General features: G+C 49.5%; 1 protein-coding gene across 2 annotated transcripts in view; it reads left to right on the forward strand.

The window, feature by feature from the left end:
* Trappc12 (trafficking protein particle complex subunit 12) overlaps window positions 1-20784 on the forward strand; it is a 59825-nt gene that overhangs the window by 27689 nt on the left and 11352 nt on the right. For both annotated transcript variants that reach the window (XM_046441174.2, XM_046441175.2), the window contains exons 4-6: window positions 279-392; window positions 2921-3059; window positions 11480-11592. In XM_046441174.2, the coding sequence (XP_046297130.1) occupies window positions 279-392; window positions 2921-3059; window positions 11480-11592 (366 nt within the window). The remainder of the gene's footprint in view (window positions 1-278; window positions 393-2920; window positions 3060-11479; window positions 11593-20784) is intronic.

The raw sequence follows: 20784 nt of genomic DNA on the forward strand, positions 1-20784 counted from the left end.
TAAAAAGGAAACCAGTCCTATAGGTTGGGGGTCTGGGAGAGCTTTCCAGGTAGGCTTCTCCCTGTGTTTTGTCAGTAACTTGCAAAATTTTGTCGTGAGTCATCTGGAACGGCACCTCACAGGGGCCCTCCTGTTGCTAATCATGTGCAAGGTTGGCGGTGGCACTGTCCACGCGCTGGCCAGCCAGCTGACCTTGCCCCATTATCAGTAGCTGTTCAGGGCTGCTTCCAGCAACCCACAGTGTGCCTTTGGTTCACAAATCCTGTTGTGTCTTACAGAGCTGCAGAAACTGGAGGGCAGCAGTCGACCTGTGTGGACGCCTTCTCACAGCTCATGGCCAAGGCTACGGCAAGAGTGGGCTGCCCACCAGCCACACAGCGGACTCGCTGCAGGTGAGAGCACCTCCGCCACCAGGTCGCTGTGTTGTATTCCGCTTGTCATGGTTTGAGGACATAGGAAAGCCCATGGGCTTTCATGCCAGGAGGAACAATTTGGGAACAAGACAGGGATTTTCGTTTTCTGAGCTTAATCTCTGGGAAATGACTCATGTTCTTCCTTCCCTGGTGGTCTGTGTATATTAATTCTGCCGTGTGGCCCTGCTGTGCAGTGGCCTCTGCTGCCCAGAGGCCTGATGAGGGTGCTCTGCCCTCGCTCTCCTGGCAGACCAGGCCTGGCCTGAGGTGGGCAGGGGCTTCCGACTGTGATGGAAACCAAGTGGCTCTGAAGGCTTCCCGAGGTGGGGAGTGGGCTCCACAGGCTGTGTGCTCTACCTGGAGCAAGCGTCCCTGCTCCGACTAGGGAGAAGGTGGAAAGAATGTCCAGGATGGAGCTGTGGCTGGAAGGGAGCTCCCCAGACCAGAAGGAGCTTTCAGGGTGCTCCAGTTCCCACCCTGCCTTGGGGAGGTGGTTTTGTTTTTTGCAGCACTGGGGCTTGAACCCAGAGCAGCTTTAACACCGAGTGAAGCCATTCCCAGCCCTTTTACTTAAAAAATATAATCTTTTATATGCTTGGAAATAGATAAGAGAATGGAGTTTGTGTTCTCAGAACACAAATATAAAATACTGTGCACAAGTACTTATTCAATACATTATTATCAGCCATCCTCAGCCCTTTTTATTTTTTATTTTGAGACAACGTCTCACTAAGTTGCTTAGGGCCTCACTAAATTGCTGAGGCCTCGAATTTGTGATCTTCCTTCCTCAGCATCCTGAGTTGCTGGGATCACAGGACTGTGCCACCATGCCCAGCTGGGAGATTTCAGCTTTAATCCTAACTTTCTTGGGGCTCCCCAGAACTGAGGTTATCACCAGATATTCCAAAGCTGTAACAAGCTTAGGAGAGCAGTAACTGGGGAAGCTGGTGGCCCAGATCTTGCAGGTGGGCTCCTCCCTCCTGGATCTCCCCAGGAGCCCGCAGGCATGGGCTGCGCAGGACAAGCAAGGCCACCTCGGGTGCCCTTGCACCTCCTCACCCCTCTTGGCCCCTCCTCGCCAGCCCAGTCGCGGGCTCTTCCCTCCATGTCTCACACCTGGCACCACCAGCACAGCCCCTCACTGGAACGGTGCCTTGGCCCCTGCACTCACCTCTGTCCCCACACTGCAGTCAGAGTGATCTGAAAGCACATGTAGATGGTCTCACCTTCCTGCTCACAAGCTGTAAGCACTTCCTGCCGCCCCAGGTTAGACAAGCCTCATCATCCTGCAGGCAGCTCCGAGCCTGCAGGCAGAGTAGAGCAGTCAGTGTGCTTGCTGTAGACCCTGGGCGGTTGCTTCCTAAGACCTCATTCCTTGGTTTTTAAAGCTTATTTCAGAAAAAGTATATTTAGCTATTTATTTTTAATTGATAAAAAATCGATATATTTAGGATGAATTACCTGCTGTTTTAACATATTCATTGTGGAATGTCCAAGTCAATCTAATTAACATATTCATTATCTCATACATGTGTTTGTGTTTTGAGAACATAATCTACACTCTTACAACACATTGTTATCAAGCGGAGTCCCCATGTTCTGTAATAGACTTAGCTCTTACTCCTCCTAACTGTCCTTTGACAACGTCCCTCATTCCCCATTCCAGCCTTTGGTGAATAGCATCCTACTCTGCTTCTATGAATTTAAGTTTAACTTCCACAAACAGATCACACAGTATTTTTCTTCCTATGCCTGGCTTACTTTACTTGAGATAATGTCTTCCAGATTTGTGTATAATTGTCACAAGTAGCAGAATTACTTTTTTTTTTTTTAACTTCAGTAATATTCCATGGAATACATATACCCCGATTCCTTTATTCTCTCATCCATTGATAGACACTAAACCTCATTTTTCTTGTCAGTGAACAGGCAACGACTTGGGTCATCTTTAGGGTTCTTTTAGTTCTGCAATCTCTGCCTCTGTGGCTCTATAATTCAGACCCCACCATTTTCCTACGTGTGTCTCCATTCTGCCACCCTAGAGCTCGCTATGCTCACCTGCATCTGGTACTGTCCACTCTGAGGCCATGGTCACACTGTCCTCTGCAGGCCCCTCCCCATCCTGTGGCCTTGAAGTCCTGGTCCTTCAGTGCTGCCCTCAGCATACCTTTTTATCCACATCATGGCCCTCCCCACCGTCCCCCCTAGCCCTACCACTCGGTATCTCCTCTGGGAGGTCTGTGCTTTCATCTCCTGACACCTAGCATATGAGCCCTGCTCAAAAAGCTTGTTAGAGTAATCAAACCTAGTAACATTGTTTACACTAATGTTAGTGAACTCAGGAGTATTTCTATAAACCTGTAAGTATGCAAATTGCAAAGGTAGGAAGTTAGCCCTTGTTTTGATACATTAGAAAACAAGCTCTGATAGCAGGTTAATAAGGAAGAGGACTTTGTGAACTTGATGTGTGAACATAACCTGTTGGTCCATCTTGTCGTGCGTTTTAGCTCTGGTTTGTGAGATTGGCCCTGCTCGTGAAGTTAGGCCTTTTCCAGAATGCCGAAATGGAGTTCGAGCCCTTTGGAAGTCTGGACCAGCCCGACCTGTACTACGAGTACTACCCACACGTGTACCCTGGGCGCAGGGGTAAGACGGCGCACTTGATGTTGGTGCCTTTTCGCGTACTTCACTCTGCTTGGCTGTGCGTAATTGGGTATCCTCCCTTTGCCTGTTCTGTCAGACCTGAAGAGTCAAAGCAATAGCCCAGCCACAAGCCTGAGCCTACAAAGTGATCTCACCCAATGTTATAAACACACCAACCTAGACAGAACACACCAGTGCCTCCTGGGGTCACTCAGGAGCCATCTGTTGCACCTGCTAGGACCCTGCAGCATGACTGGGTGTTAGGATTGCAAACACACTCTGCTGCTCTCCACAGGAAAAGCCAATGTCTCGTGGCCTGGTGCTGCATGTGCCTCACTGCCAATGAAGCAAGGCCCATCTTTTCCACTGGGATCTTGCTCTGTTTTCCCCTAGTCTCTATTCCTGGCTTGTTTGTTTGTTTTTAATTAAAAAATTCTTCATTGCTGTAATTGGACATTTAAACCCTTCCACACCACTAGCAGGAACATACACGGCACACCGACTTTAAAGCCTTTAGCAATTTCCTGGAGGTTCAACAAACACTTGCCATGCAACTTAGCAGCGCCACTGTGCCACCTGTCTGGCTACCAGGCAGCCTGGGGGCAGGGCCCGTCTATTCCTGTTTATTTTAAAGCTCTGGTGCTGGTGCCATTCCATGGAGAGATCCCAGGCAGGACCCTTGTTTGAAAAGTAGCTTAGGCTGGAAGAAGGAAAAGGGAGCTGCAGGGAGCCAGTGTCCTCCAAGTGGGGCCTCCCAGAGGGACCCTGCATCCCCAGCACACCCGATGACCTTCCTGGGAATGTGCCTGCTGCAAGCAGCAGGAGCAGTGACCGGAGGCTGGGCAGCAGGAAGGTGCCATCATGGGGAACAGGCCTTACAGTCCTCTCCCTGTGGCCCACAGTTCTCTTTCTCTGCAAGTAGGTCCCATGTGCACCCGCCCTGAAGCTCGTCCACTCCATGTGTAATTTCCACTACTCCTCCCTGCCCTCACAGAGCAACAGCCATCTCTGGGGTTCTAGGACACTGTCCCAGCATGTGACTTGACTGGCCTCCCCGGTGCTGCCTTCTTCCTTTCTCATTCACACCCTCTAACCATTTGAGGCTCACCTTTAACTTTAGGGTGATTGCAAACTGCCAGCCCAAAAGAGGAATGAGCCTTTGTCCCGTCGAGTGGTTCTGACAGAAAATGAGCCTTAGTCCCGTGGAGTGGTTGTGACAGGCGGTGCTGGAACGCTTAAGGGCAGGGCTACGTGGGAAAGTGGCGCCGTTCCTCTAGAGTCGGCCTTGCCTGCAGTGCTGCCAGCGGGCAGCGGTTCTGCCTTTTCTCAGGAGGAACATCTGTTTTCCTTCAGCGATGAAAAAAATTTTTCTCCAGTCTGCCTGGTTGCTCCCAGCCCTGTCCCTGCCCGCTCCTCTGCTTCTCTGTGCCTTGCTGGGAGTTGGCAGCTGGTTTCGATGGTGATTTGTCTGCTACCAACCAAGCTCAGAGCTTGGAGCATGCAGCCCCCCCCTTCACGGTGCTGAGCTCCAAGGCACCCTAATGCTGCTGCTACGAGAAGTCTGGGCTCTTGTCCTTCAGGCCCAGTGATGTAGGTTCACAGCAACTGCTTACAGCAGCTGCCCGAGCCCAGGACAGGTGTTTAAGAGGAGTGGACAGACTCCCTGGGAGGTCTGCCCCCACTGTCGACAGCCCTGCCTCCCGAGTGCCCGGGGTCACCTGGGTGCTCTCTTCTGCGTCCTGAGAAGGGTTGTACTCTTGGCTGTCTTCACAGAGCATTTGGGGGAGGGGACAGGGCTTCCTGTGAGAAAAGCCTCTCACTGAGGCCATTCTGTCCTAGGGTGTGCAGCCTCGGGGCCACTTCCCACTCGGCTGGGGTTGAACTGCTGGGGGTGTGGATAAGGAGAAGCCAGTGACTGTGCAACACAGAGCAGCTAATTCCAGTTCCAAAGGAGAAATATGTCACTTGAGCTAACGTGTATAACATTCATCCACAATATTACATGGAATGCTTACTAATTTTTCTTTTCATTTGGTGGAGTACCAAGCATAAATGTAAGAATTTGATTCATTCATTTCATTTTAGCTTGCAATATATAAGCAAAGTGAGTCATTAAAATATGCTTTAAAAAGGAGATTATAGCAATACAAACAAATAAATAACCTTTATGAATGAGCTTTAATATATTTCATTTAAATATTGGACTAATTTTTAGTCATTCAGAACATTCATAAAAAGACATGTGATGAATCATGTGTAAAAATCATGAAGTCGTTGTTTTCACCTAAGAAAGGAACAGTATTTCTGACATTTCCATCAGTCACACTCTGTCCCTTGAAACACAGTTAGATTTTTCCTGGCTCCCAGCACTGATGTCTGGCCTGCCATCTGGAAGAGTCATGGGGACATGAGGCAGGCCAGCTTCAGAGCCCAGGGCTGAGGTCTGGAGGTTTGGGGGACCCGAGAGCCACAGGATGTGAGGGCCACCTGGCCTGGTGCTCTGCCAGCTACCTTGTCCTTTCCCTTCTTCACTCTCTACCCCTTTCTTCTGGTTCTGCTCCTCACTGTCCTCGTGGATCATGCTCTCATGCTGCCTGGGTGTCCCCAGGGCTCAGGAACCATGTGTCGACCCGGAGCAGCTGTTCACAGTGCACACGCTCTCTGCCAGATGGGATACAGCAGTTAGGAGGTCGTGCGAATCCCACTGTGTGCATCTGCTGGGTCCCCACAGTGCCCCCTAAAGATAGTACAGTTTCAGTTACTCAGACCTGACTCACCTACACTCCAGTCTGTGACCATCATGTGCTCAGGAAGGTCCATGCATGGGCATTGGCCATGCAGGTAGAGGATGTCAAAACCAGAAAAAAAAAAAAAAAAACAGTTTGGATTAACTTGCTGTGAGCCACTCTCATCTCAAGAAACTGGACTTGAGCTGCACAGTGATCCCACGAGCCGTGTTCTGGGGGCAGAGGAGCAGACAGGTGTTCCTTGGCTGTCTTCCTGTCACCGACCTTGGACTCCAGAAGGGGCCCTTGAGAGTCTGCTTGTGGTGCACATAGTTCTATCCAACGTGCCTGCACCACTGCTCCCCACAACGCTTGTGCCCAAGTCTGCTTGACTGTGATAGCGTTTTCACTAAACGCTGTTTACTTTCATTCTATTCTACCCCTTAGGTCCCTTTGAGAAGCCCTGATTGGGGATATCCCTGTCTGAATTCACTCTATATTCAACAACATTTGAAACTTTCTAAAATGTAAACATTAAACAAAGACACTAGCTCTTTCATGATTGCTCCAGACTTCATCTGTCTTGTACTTGATGTCCTCTTAGTTGGACTGGATGTACTTTGTGTTGACAAACAGTAAGTTTTAGAAGGGCATTGTGGGGCTTCTGTGATCCTGTTCCTCCTAAATGTTTTCCTATGGTCTTAAGGTTTTTTGGGAGGGTGGGGGTACTGGGGATTGAACTCAGGGGCACTCAACCACTGAGCCACATCTCCAGCTCCCCCCCCCCCTTTTTGTAATTTATTTAGAGAGAGGGTCTCACTGAGTTGCTTAGCACCTTGATTTTGCTGAGGCTGGCTTCGAACTCGTGATTCTCCTGTCTCAGCCTCCTAAGCTGGGATTATCACGCCCAGCCAGTCTTAAGATTCTTAACCAAGCATTTTTCTTCATGCATTTTTTTTTTCAACAATGAGAGTGTTTAGGGAAGGGTTTCTTTGCAGTGAGCGAGTGACCCAGCTTCCCCGTCCGGTGTGGTTCCACACCATCAGCACCACTCCGAGGCTCTCCAGGAAGCCTTTGGAAGCCGCTTGCAGAGGAGACTTCTTGGTTAGCCTCTGGTGAACTCCACCCAGCCTCTAATCACTTATACTTTGTTCTAGTAAGCTTTTGTGTCTCTGTGACCAAAAGACCTAACAAGAACTACTTAGAGGAAGGAAGGTTTATTTGGGCTCACGGTCCAGAGTTTTTCTGTAAAAACGGATGTGCCCATTGGCATACCATCCTTGAGCCTCTCCCCATTCACCCCTCCCGAAAGCCATCACAACCATGAGCCTGTCACGTATCCTTCCTGGTCATGTCTTTGCATGTCCACTCCGCATGTGCATGTGTGGACACAGAGATCCAAACACGTGTAGAGAGCGAGCAAGAGTGTGTGCCTCTATGTGTGAGATTTGCTTTTTAAATACTCATCATGAGTGTGTTGTCTTAGTTTTGCTTTTTTCCCAATCAGCATATCCATGCACTTCCACAGCCGCCCCGCGCACATTAGGGTCTTTCCAGAAGACTGAGCACCCTGCCTCTGAGTTTCTGAGGTCTAAATAGCCGCAGCCTTGTCTCCAAGCAGCAGGTTGTCTCCAGGGCCACTTTCCACCTGCACAGCAGTGCACGAGGGCTGTGACCACTGCCAGGGCGTGCAGGCCCCCTGCTGGACTGACCACAGCCAGGGCAGCCCCGCATCCTCGGGCTCTCCTCCTCAGGCTCACTCTCAATGCCTCCGTCACTAGTTGAGGTTTATTTCTGTGTTCTAGGTATTTGATCCTTTGTCACATATTTTAGGAATATCTCCTCCTATTCTGGAAAATCTTATTTCTAAACCTGAGAAAAGAGAATCTGATTTAAATTCATCAAGATAACATTTTTTATTTGTAGTTAGCACATTTTAGGGAGCTCCTGCCACATAGGGTTGTGCCAGGAGCAAGTGCAGACAGATTCTGCGCTGGCCTGGGCCTGGGCCAGGTCCTGAGACACAGGACCAAAGACGTTGCCAGACACACCCCAGGGCTGCCCTGTACTGTGGCCTAGTCATCTGCAAGCAGGGGCACCGTGTGGGGAGCAGGAGTGGTGCGTCCTCCCCAGGGACACAGCACCTGGGTGGCCACACAGAAACCCCTATGCTCACCTGCATAGGTGTGCCTTCCCAGCATGCTGTGGCTCTCTAATGGAAGTGAAGTGGACACATAGGCCATCACGTTTCATGACTCCAGACACATTAGCTGAATTAGGCATTAGATGGTAAGTACTTGCTGTAGGATTTTTTCTCTTCAACTTTCTCAGTAGGTTTTTCCTACTTAGAAATACAGCCCCGAGTGGAAGGTGACTTGTGGGTTGTGAGTGTGGCACTCTTGTTGGATGGACACACATACAATGCGTTTCCCTGCCGAGTGTAGCCAAAGGAGGGAAGCTGAAGGCACAGCTTTCCCTGGGCTGCCCCCCCAGCCCAGTGGGGAGGAGATGGAGACAGGGAAGGCAGTGCTGAGCAGTGGCCCATTCAGACTCCTGAGGTGGTGCCCAGAGCTGACCTGCCACAGCTGGGCAAAGAATTCAATGGGCTCCTTGCAGGTGCCAGCCCGCAGTGGTGCCAAGTGCTGTGGGTTGGCGTCTGTCCAGCCACTCTGCAACCTCCTGTCCTTGTCGCAGAGAGGATGCAGCTGTCCAGCGCAGATAGCTGGTGAGGGAGGGGCTCCACACTGCTGGCCGCCCTGCCACCCAACCACGGCCCCTCGAGTCGGCAGACTTCCCCTCTCCCTGCCCACCATAGCCTGGCTGAGTTCTGTGCATGTCCTCTAGCTTTCTGCAGTGGCAGGCAGCATGGGTTTTGAGTACTGCAGGGGGTGGTCTGAAATGAATTTTGACGGAGTATTTTCATTTAATGGTTTCTAAATGATTAACAAGAATGTTTCTACTATATTTATACCAACTTCAATTTTGGCAGGTCAAGACTAGATGTGAGAATCTTTCACAAACGGATCCATGGAATCAAGTTTCCTTGGAGATTCTGACTGGCCTTTTCCTACCCGAGCACATTTCCTTGCAGGAGAGAGGCAGGCCCAAGGGTTGGTGTGGCAGCCTCATATACGTATGTCACTTGACAGCCACCCTTAGCATGAAGGATGTCGCTGAGACTTCCGGTAGCTTTTCAGTGACAGGCAGGCTCAGCATCAGGGTGAAGGGACTGTTATGTGCATTTCCTGGAATAAAGGTCTGGTGACATGGCAGCAGTGACCTGTGCCTGCTATCACAGGGGTGGTGGTGGGTTGTGTCCAGGGCCTGGCGTGTGTTTGCCCTCAGAGCGTGACAGAGGCGTGTCTGCGTTCCTCACAGATCCACCTGTCCACTGGAGCTGAGAGGCAGGCTCCAGCTGCTGTGCTCTGGTCTAACTCGGTGACCACATCTTCTCCTAGAAGGGGTGTTCCCTTCGTTCTTCTCCTTCTGTTGGCCTCTGTCCATCCTTCAAGATGTCACCTGTGTCAGGCATGTGGTCCTTCCTGCCTCCATCTCAGGGGTAGGGGTGAGGGGCTGGCACTGGAGGATGTCTGGTCACACAAAATGGGGACAGTGTGTGGGAACAGTGCTCCTGATGAGGATGTGCCATCCCCTTCCTGCCACAGAAGAGCCCCAGCCCTGGGCTGCATTTCTGTCAAGACCGGTGGCTGACGCCTGAGTGGGGGCATGGTCACCATGCATGGAACGAGGGTGCCCAGAGGTTCTGTGGAGGGACACTGACATTTTTTAAATAACATGTTAAATATTTTCTTTTCAAAAACATGTTAAGATTTAAATCTAGTGATTAGTGCTCTATCTGATGTGTGAGGGGTAAAGATCTGCTCCCAGGATGTAGGCTCTCTGTTCACCTCACAGATTGTTTCCTTTGCTGAGAAGAAGCTTTTTAGGTTGAGTCCATCCCATTTATTGATTCTTGATGTTAATTCTTGTGCCTCGAGAGTTTTATTAAGGAAGTTGGGGCCTAGTCCCACATGATGGAGATTAGGGCCTACTTTTTCTTCTATTAAACGCAGGATCTCTGGTTGTATTCCTAAGTCCTTGGTCCATTTTGAGTTGAGTTTTGTGCATGGTGAGAGATAGGGGTTTAATCTCATTTTGTTGCACATGGATTTCCAGTTTTCCCAGCACCAATTGTTGAAGAGGCTATCTTTTCTTCAATGCATGTTTTTGTCACCTTTGTCTAATAAAAGACAATTGTAGTTGTGTGGGTTAGTCTCTGTGTCCTCTATTCTGTACCATTGGTCTACCAGCCTGTTTTGGTGCCAATACCATGCTGTTTTGTTACTATTGCTGTGTAGTATAGTTTAAGGTCTGGTATAGTGATGCCACCTGCTTCACTCTTCCTTGTAGGGATTTCTTTATCTATTCTGGGTCTCTTATTTTTCCAGATGAATTTCATGATTGCTTTTTCTAATTCTATGAGGAATGCCTCTGGGATTTTGATCAGAATTGCATTAAATCTGTATAGTGCATTTGGAAATATGGTCATTTTGATAATATTAATTCTGCCTATGCAAGAGCAAGGTAGATCTTTCCATCTTCAGAACTCAAAAAGCTAAACACCAAAAAAAACAAATAACCTAATCAATAAATGGGCCAAGGACCTGAAAAGACACTTCTCAAAATATGATGTACAATCAATTAACAAATACATGAAAAAAATATTCATCATCACTAGCAATTGGAGAAATGCAAATCAAAACCACCCTAAGATTTCAGCTCACTCTAGTCAGAATGGGAGCTATTATGTATATAAACAACAATAAGAGTTAGCGAGGATGTGGTGGAAAAGGTACACTCATACACTGATGGTGGGACTGCAAATTGGTGCATCCAATATGGAAAGCAGTATGGAGATTTCTTGGAAAATTAGGAATGGAACCACCATTTGACCCAGCTATCCCTTCTCCTCGGTCTCTACCCAAAGGACTTAAAAACAGCACACTATAGGGACCCAGCCATATCAATGTTTATAGCAGCACAATTCACAATGGCCAAGCTATGGAACCAACCAGGGTAGACGGGATTTTACCATGTACACAATGGAATATTACTCAGCCATAAAGAAGAATGAAATTATGGCATTTGCTGATAAATGGATGGACCTGGAGATTATCATGCTAAGTGAAATAAGCCAGACCCAGAAAGTCACAAGATGCATGTTCTCCGTGACATGCAGAAGCGAATCCAAAATAAAGGGACAGGGAAAGAGAAAGGGAAAAGTGGTGATTGCATGAAAATAGAAGAAAGCCAAGATGCCCAGCCTGACATCACACTGGCAGTTCTGCTCCCTGGGCCTCCCAAGGGGCTCACCCAGCCCTGGGCAGCCTTCATTTGATGTCCGCGCACCTGGGTGTCACGCTGTCTCTCCCTGGAGGAGGTGGGGCTCTCCTGCTGTCTGCCTGTTGTCTGGCATCTCCGTGGGATGGTGGCAGAGCCTCTCTCTATTGGTGGTTATCTAGAGATACTTAGTTCCTGCTCTCCAGAGAAAACCAGCATACATGCCCAGCTGACCTCGAGAAACAAAGGGGTTGGGTCCCCCCTGCTGCTGGGCCACTTGGTGCCTCCTTCACGGACACCACTCTGGAAGCATGCGAGTCACAGCAGCAGACTAACCAGCTTTAATTTCACTTCTAGGCTCCATGGTCCCCTTTTCTATGCGTATCCTGCATGCAGAGCTGCAGCAGTACCTGGGCAATCCACAGGAGTCCCTGGACAGACTGCACAGGATCAAGACCGTCTGCAGCAAGGTAACCACGGCTGTCCCCAGCCCCTCCCCACCTGTGTCATGCCATTCTGCACTCGTCCCTCCCGCTGACACCAGCACCACTTCCTTTCTCAAAACCAAGTCATCATACATTGATATGGCCATGGTATCTGTTGGTCTGGCCAGAGTGGCTTCAAGGGTGGAGGATGGTTGTTGGAAGAGCATGAGTGCTGAGCTTTCCCTTCCTCAGTACTCTCAATAAGTGAAGCTGGGTGCTGAGCTTCCCCTGTCTCAGTTCTCTGGGTAAAAGAAAGCAGAAACACTTACCTAAGTGGAAGTAACACATGAGCACCCGCCTGGCTGCCCTCTGACAGGCCTCCGTGGGCCAGAGCACGCATGCGCCCACACGTCACAAGCACCTGCACCGTGCCAGGCAGAAGACCGCAGCAGCACTGAAACACAGTCCTCTCGCACACTGATGCCGGGGCCCAGGAGCTGTGGGTGCTTGCTGAGGGACCCCTGGTTGTGACAGTGATTATACAAAGACAGCTTGCCATCCGTCGCGTCCGCCGATCAGACTCATGCTAAGAAATGTTAGGAAGGAATGTGGGATTTCTAATCTTCACTGTTTCCAGTGGGCAGCCGTGAGGCTCCTCCTGCGGGTGAGGAATGGCATCCCCTCCCAAGGCCCCTTGCAGGCCAGGGGAGCCACTGGGTGGAAGTGCTTAAAAACCACAGCAACAGGCAGCTGCTGGGAGCAAAAGCGTGGTACAGCCAGCTCCCCTGTGGGAGTTCTGCGAGCCCCAGGGCTGTCAGCACCCAGCAGGGAGGTGAGCCTGCCCAGGCTGTGCCGGAGGGTCTTCTGCAGGGCGGCATGGGATTCAGGCCCTCCTGCCCACAGGCTCGCATCTGCTCCCACTTTTTCATAACATAACTTAAAAGATAAAAAGAACTGTGCTGCTTTCCTGTGCCTTGACCAGTTGATGAAATTGCTTTTTTAACTTTTTTACATGATAACACTTTTCTTGAATCTTAAAACACAGTTAAAATATATTTATTTCCAGAATTAGGAACTGCATAACTTGATACTGAGAAATTCTAGATCAATAACTCTCTAAACTATCCTGTTTTTCATTCACCTCCATATCAGATTGTTGCAGGAAGATTTTTTACGATTTGGGAGAGAACACTGAGGCATGGGGTGGTTAGAGAGTGGAAAAGTTAAGAGAGTAAAGTAGTTTTGTGAGCCAGCGCTCTGGTCCTTACTTTTCCCCACGTGCTCGAGGTCCCCCCAGGCCCCACTTACTAAGGACTGGCCGCAGCCCTTGCCTCAGGCTTCAGAGCAACTAACACATGGTCAGAGAGGAGTCCTCCGCACTCTGTTCTGGCCACTTGTCCTCTTTCTTCTTGACAGGCAGGTACGTGGAGCTCGGGATGAGCCCTCCACCTTTCCTGAGCCACATATTAACTCAGCAATCCTTGAGCAACCCATGAAGCAGGGGTTGCAGTGTCGAAGGGAACTGACTGAGGAGCAGCAAGCAGCACTCAGACAGGAGAACTCCAAACTTTATTTTATGCTGGCGGGCCCAGAGAAAAACAAGAACTCCAAATTCTGAGCCCTGATCCCTAGTTTCTCACAACATTTAGATGTTATTTGATGTCATCTTAGATCCATCTTATCATTGGGGCTTTTTTCTTTTTAAAAAAGAAAAACCTAGGGCTGGGGTGTGGCTCAGTGGCAGAGCGCTTGCCTAGCATGTGTGAGGCACTGGGTTCAAGTCTCAGCACCACATGCAAATAAATAAATAAATAAAGGTCCATCAACAACTAAAAAACGTTTTTAAAAAATATTCCTCATCTGTGTGGCTGAGGGCCTTGTGCAGGGTCTCTAACATGGAGCCTGCTCATGGAAACAGATAAGAAACGGCTCTTTCCAAGGTATCTGTTACTTTTCAAGAGGGAGTGGTCAGACTCTTAGGGCAGTTACTTACCATCCAAAAGGTCGAGACCCATGGTTAATTAGGCTTCCTGGAGAAAGGCTGAGAGGGGAGCAGAACCAACCCCTTCCCCAGGCCTTGGTTTCTTGCCATAAGGTCCTGGTAATTTCATTTCACACCCAGGTCTGGTTTTGCCCTCCCAGAATATCCCGTCCTATAAAGGAGGACGCTGAGGCACAGGGAGGTCACCTGACTTGAGCCAAGGAGTCTGGCTCTGGGCCCATGCTCCATCATCACTGCCATGTGTTCTGTAAGAAGTGAGGAGGCCTGGAGGAGGCTCTCCTCCTCCCTGTACCAGCGTCTGTGCCTCCCCTGCAGAGGCAGCCTCTGCTGCACTCTGGGTGGGCCACGTCCACTCGCGAGTCTGTGCAGAGTGTTCAGACCTGCTCCTGGAGCTGGTCCTTGCCGAGCTGTGTGGGCCCCAGGGGTAACGTGGGGCCCACATGGCACTGCACTCCAAAGCCATCTCGCAGGGAAATTCTGATTTGCAGGGCAGTGTTAATTCTCAGAGACAGCCCATGGGGCAGTGATGGCATCTGATCTCAGAGAAGTAGACGATAGCATTAGAGGTGAGACGTATGGGTGACATGATTACAGGGAGTGTTAGTTCTTTTGTTTTCAAGACTAATGCAATGTGTGAATTCATTTATAAGACCTTTTCTATTGAAAAAAATGAGGACCTTGGGACAAAGAAATAAAATTTAGCTAGTAGTACAGTTGGTGCAGTAAAAGATGTGTTCAAAGCAAATTTGGTGTCTACTTCCTAGTAACCAAGGCAGAGTGGAAAATATAACTGACTACAGAATTCTCAGCATCCATAATCCCGTCATTTGTTCAGAAGCAGCTGAACTTTTCCTAGTTTGGAAGACTCACCAAGGGATGATTAGAGTCTGTGTGTTCATCATGTGAGTCCCAGACCAGGGTGATGTCAGGAGCTTCTGTGTGGGCCCAGTTTTATCAGGACACCCCTCTGCTCTTTATAAAGGAGTCAAGTATTGGTTTTACCTATTTGAGCCGGTAGTGAATCAGTAAATGTGTAGATCAAAGGAATTACACCAATGAAGAGTGAAATACGCCATGATTCACTGTGAGTGCCGTGGCGCCGTGGCTAGAGGCTCGTGGCGCTGCTGAGAGCAGATGCCTCCGTCTTTGCTCTCCGTGTGTCTCACTAGTTCTGCAGGCGATCTCCTCCCCTGGGTCTGAGAACTTGGCAGGGCAGTTGGGAGAAAGCCAAGTGAACCTCTTCCTGAGAGCCATTGCATAAGCAGATACAGAACCCGTCAGTAACGGTGTCTGATCAGTTTGTGCTTCATCCACTACCAGCATGGATGTGCCCAGCATGGTCTCCAGACCAACCCCATGCCACCTGCCTGTTCTGCAGCCCCCACCAGCCCACGAGAGCTTGCTGAGGGCACCAGAGGCAAAGGAGTCCTTCCTTAGAGCTTCACCCACATCTGGAGGAGGCGAAGGGAGAGAAACCTATTCAGTGGTGCCAGTGTATTTGGCTTCTCTGCTGGTGGTTGAGAGCTCGGTCTCTAGAAGGGGTTAATAGCTTTTCTAAAAGGGATTTCTGACAGATGGACGTATTCAGTTCTGCTGTTTTATTTGTACACAAAGTTAGAAATGGAAGTGAGAACAGCCGTCACCGCCTGTCACTGGCCAGCTGCTCTCAGGCAGGCCACCATCAGCATACTGAGGACGTGCACTGTGGCCAGCTCTCCGCCTGGCCCCGATGGCTGCCTTGCTCAGTGTTCTGCTCCCCACAGAGAGCAAGCTGACTGTGGCTTGAGAAGAGAGGAGGGGAACGACTGGCACCTGGAGAGAAGTGGAGCAGGCTCAAGGGCCTCGCTTGGAGGCTCACGCCCTGACGCCATGTGAGCTTGCCCTTGAGAACATGAGGTGATGGTCACCTGCAGGAGAAGCTGTTGTACCCCTGAAGGAATGGAACAGCCCTTGTTATCAGGGCTTGCAGGATTTATGTCCCGACTGCTCACAGTGGACATTCGCCCTCCAGAAGCCCCTCGATTATACCCTGCATATCACAAGCCAGGACTTGGGAATGGCCAGCAGCCACTTGGCACCTACACCTGGCACAAGTCTGGCTGCACCACAGTGAGCTCAAGGCTTGTGAAGCCCAGGGAAGCAGGCCCTTGGCATGGTAACAAGGCCTGACATGCTGCACGCTTTGTCCTGTTTCCTCGGCACTGTGTACTCTTTCCTTCTAGACGTGCCTTCAAGGTACGAAGGCTCCAGAGGACACTGCCCAAACACAGGCAGTGATTGGGAGGGTGTCCTGAAGCCCTGCAAACAGAGTGAGAACTTCCACATCCAGCCCTGCCTTGCTGGCTGCGGGACCAGCTGCTCCGCCTGGGTCAGCCCGGCCTCTTTGGCCTGAGTAGTATTGCTCACAACCCCTGGGCTTTGAGTCAGGGCTCAGCACAGTGCTGGTACCTGGCGAGTACCTAACACTTCTTGTGTGCCCTGGAGCAGCTCCAAGAAACTCACATCCCTTTGGGAAGCCTCTTTTCTGAAATGTCTCCTGGGATGTGGTGGTGAGGAGGGGAGAGCCTGGACTTCCTGGAGATCCAGGACAGAGCTGACCTACCCTTTAGTCTGGACTGTAGAGGGTCAGTGAGTCCTCAGATCCCCGAGTTAGTTCCACCTCACAGCCATCTGTACTGATGCCTCACATAAGTCCTGTCCCAGCATACCACACAACACATGACAGTCACCCAAGGGACAGGTGTGAAGGGTCCTTCCTCTCAGCCTCTGGAGAACTGTGGCCCCAGACTAATGGGGTCTGTTTCCAGTTAGGGCACCTGCTCCACCACCTTGCCAGATGACTGCATAGAACTCAAACAAGGCTTTGGGTCCTTTAAATCTGAATAGGGTACAAATTGCCTTTTTAAATCCTGTTGTGAACAAGACAGTCAGCTGGGATGGTTCAAGGCATTCATACGATTTTGTCCTTGGACAAAACCACCAGGTGTTCATTCCTCCCTGCCCCCCCAGTGGATGGCTGGGGGCTGTCTGCACGGCTGGGATGCAGCCTGTCCCTCCCAGGCAGCCCAGGACAAGCCAGTGCTAGGCACTAAGGTGTGGCCCATCAGACCCTCCTCTCAGGAAGGCAGCTCTTGCCCCGTGCTGCCCTCCACCCCCACTCCCTGCCAGCAGCCTCTTCTCATGAGTGCAGCTGCTTTCAGAGAGGGGCTGCTCCAGGACTCCAAAGAGGAACCCGTATGGAAGCTCCCAATTGAACAAAACCAGTGTGCTGCAGCACTGACCTCGGCATGCCTAAAATGAGCTGCCTCAGGCGTAGGTCATCCACTGCCATGGGACACACCACTCCAAAGCTCTGGCTTCAAGCAACAGTGGCTTTCTTTTTTCTTTTAAAAATAAATGTTATTTTTAGGACAGTTTTGTTTTACTTTCGTGAGCATGTGTGAATCGCACACATCAATGGGGCTCAGTGTGATATTCCTTTGAGCGCCCACCCAGCGGCACAGATTGATTCAGCCTCCTTCACCCGCCCGCCTTCCACGCCACGCTCCCCGGCCTCCCAAGCTGTGTAGCCCCGAGTCTGTGCTTGGCTGTACCTCATCATCTTGACTTTCCACGTGTGAGAGAGAACATGAGGCTCAGGCTGGTGTCCTCCAGTTCCACCCGTTTTGCTGCATGTGGCAGGATTGCATTCTCCCCTGTGGCTGATGAACACCCCGCTGTCATGTGTGCAGTCTTTCTTTACCTGTGCATCTCTTGATGGGCACTTAGGCTGGTTCCATACGTAACTGTTTGAGTCCTGCTGCCGTAGTGGGCGTGGGCTTTCCTTTGGTAGGCTGATGGCATTTCCTTTGGCTATATGTCCAGAGGGGTGGCTGGATCTGATTTTAGTCCTCCAGGGAACCTCGATGCTCTTCTCCATGATGGTTGCACTACATCGCGTTCTCACCAACAGTGCATGACAGCTTTTCTCCTCACCTCCCTTGGTTTTTTATTTTTATTTAATATTTATTTTGGGGAGTTATCGGGGACTGGGCACAAGGGCACTGGACCACTGAGCCACATCCCCAGCCATATTTTGTATTTTATTTATAGACAGGGTCTCTCTGAGTTGCTTAGCACCTCGCTGTTGCTGAGGCTGGCTTTGAGCTCATGTTCCTGCTGTCTCGGCCTTCTGAGCCACTGGGATCACAGGCATGAGCCACTGCACCTGCTGGTTTTTAGATTTTTAATAGTAATTATTCTAACTGGGGTGAGATGACATTTCATTGTAATTTTGATTTGCATTTTCCTGATGGCTAATGATATTGAGCATTTTTCCTTAAATACTTTTGTATCTATTCAGATCATTTGGCCATTTTAATTGAAGCACCCGTGTTGTTGTTGCTAAGTTTCCTGAGTTTCATGTGAATATTTTCTCCAATTCCTCGGGTTGTCTCTTCATGCCTTGATTGTCTTCTTAGCTTTCAGAAGCTTTTTAGTTTGCTATGATCCCATTTGTCTATTTTTGCTTTGGTTTCCTGAGCTTTGGGGTCTTATCCAGAAAACCTTGCCCATGCCAAGGTCTTGAATTATTTCCCCTATGATTTCTTCTAGTTTCCTGTCTCACATGTAGCTCTCTGGCCCATTTTGAGTTGTTTTTCGTGTTTTTATTAATGCACTGAGGTGTACATAAGAGCATGAGCATCTTCACATGTTCATCCATGCATGGCTCCTCGTTTGCTCCATTTCAGCCCCAGTGCCTTCACTGACCCTCCCCTCCCCCACCCTGTCACCTTACTCTGCTGATTTCCTTCTGCTTCCTTACTGTCTCTAAGTGGTGCTCTATACATACTTTTTGTGGCAATTGTGAAGGGAGTTGTTTTCATATTTGCTTTCTTAGCAGTCTTGTTATTGATGTGTTAAAAGGCTACTGAAGCCAGGTACTATAGCGCATGCCTGTAATCCCATCAGTTCAGGAGGCTGAGCCGAGAAGACTACAAGTTCAAAGCTACCCTCAGCAACTTAGTGAGGCCCTAAACAACTCAGTGAGACCCTGTCTCTAAATAAAATACAAAAAGGGTTGGGGATGGGCTCAGTGGTTAAGCATCCCTGAGTTCACTATCCAGTACCAAAAAAAAAAAAAAACAATGTTGCTGACTTTTACACATTGATTTTGTGTCCTGCAACATTAGGGCCAATAGCAGAAGTAATACTAAGAAGGAAGTTTACAGCAAAACACCTCTACCAAAAAGAGAAAGCTTAAAAGAAAAAAACAAAAAAAAAAAACCTAACAGTGCATCTTAAAGACCTAGAAATGTTGTATTAAATGTTTATTTGTATTTTGATGAGCCTTTAGATTTTTCTATATTTATCATAAAATCTGCAGATAGGAATACTTTGGCTTCCTATTTGTATGCTTCTATTTCTTTTTCTTGCCTTATTGCTCTGGCTAAAACTTCCAGTACTATTTGAATAAAAGCATTGTCTTCTTCTAGACCTTGGAGATGTTCTCAGCTCTTGCGCATTCAGTATGATAGTGGCCCTAAACTTGGTTCTGTTTTAGTAGGTTGTATGTGTCAGAAGTCTGCTCATTTCTTCTAGGTCTTTCAGTCTGTTAGCCTAGCGTTGCTCATGACAATCTCTACTGATATCAGTGTCTCGGTTGTAATGCCTCCTCACCTTTATTTCTTTGGATCTTTTCTTCTTAGCTAAAGATTTATCAGTTTTGTTTATCTTATTTAAAAAACACTCATTATTTCATGGTCTTTTGTATTTTTCAGTCTGAGTTTGGCTTACTTCTGCTGTCTGTCACTTCTTTCCTAATGTTGATTTTGGCTTTATTTCTCTTCATTTTCTAGGTCCCAAGATGCACTGTTTTTATTTGAAATCTCTCTTCTTGCTAGTGTTTTGCTGTAAACTTCCTTCTTAGTATTACTTTTGCTGTTGACCCTAAGTTTAGGTTCATTCTTTCCATTTGCATTTGTTTCCAGAAAGTTTTAAATGTTCCTTTAGATTTATATATTCAGTGACATTGTTCAATAACGTGTTAAGTGACTGTGTGTATTCTGAAGTTTCTTCTGTTAGTTTTTGATCTAGTAGTCAGAGAAGACCATGACATTTTGATTCTCTTTGATCTCTGAGACTTGTTTTGTAGCCTGATGCATGGTGTCTCCTGGAGAACACTGCATGTGCTGAGGAGAACCACTCCATCACTAGGAAATGATCCGCAAATGTCCCTTCAAGGTGCAGCAGCTTAGCTCGCTACCGACAGGCTGTGTGTTGCCCTCGTGTACAGAAGTGGCCTTTGCTGGCACATGCACTGCTGCTCAGCAGTGCAGAGGGCTGGCTGTGGTCACTCTCATGTGTATAGGTGGCCTTTCTTGCGCATGTGTCTTTGTTCAACAGTGCAAGGGCTGGCTCTGGCAGCTCTGCAAGCTGCTGACTGTGAACCAGGGTTTCTGATGGGTCACGTGGTGTGCACTTGTGATCTGGAGGGGACCTGCAGACAGCCTTCATTCAGCAGTTGGTTGAATGGTTCTGTTTTGGTAGGTTGTATGTGTCAGAAGCCCTAACATGGGAAGCAGTGCTGAGGACCATACACCCGAGGCAAACGGCCGACTGTCATGGCTGAGCCTCCCCTGTGCTCACACGCTTCTGCAGCCTGGGCCTCTGCAGACCCTGTAGAGCCTTGCCGGAGTCCCCCTACCTGGCATGTGGGCTCCTCGCAGAGGGCAGCTGTAGCTTCCTCTCGACCTCAGTGCCCTCCCCACTGTGTGGACAGGCCCCAGCAAATGAAGCTGACTCTCCAAAAGGAGGACAGGAGAGCAGCGGGGAGTGCCCCCGTGCTCTGCTCCTGCTGGTCTGCTGGAGCTTCTGTTCTGGGCACCTCTTGGCCTCTGAAGCGCAGGATCCTCCTCCCAGCATCTGCCCATCGGGGCTGCCCCTCTTTTCCCTGAAGCCCACTGGAACACAGGGCTCATCGGCACAGCCCATAGGCACAGGGCTCCCCTCAGGTCTGGGGGTCAGCAGAGTGCACTGGTGAGCTGTGGTGTCGGCGCAGGCGGGGCTTTTGCCCTCCACGCAGAGGTTCCTCCCCCCTGCCCAGGGTCACTGAACCGGTGGCCCTAATCCTAGTGGCACTGGACATCTGCATGGTCAGGGTTCCACTGGGCTCCTTCCCTCCCTTCCTGGGCTTCCTCTCCTCCAGCGCAAGGGATTGCAACTGCACAGAAGACAGACTAGCCAGGAGACCATTT

This window comes from Marmota monax, unplaced genomic scaffold (assembly GCF_021218885.2).
Source record: "Marmota monax isolate L192 unplaced genomic scaffold, Marmota_monax_Labrador192_F-V1.1 WCK01_AAM20220418_F8-fsc00010, whole genome shotgun sequence".
NCBI classification, from domain to species: Eukaryota; Metazoa; Chordata; class Mammalia; order Rodentia; family Sciuridae; genus Marmota; species Marmota monax.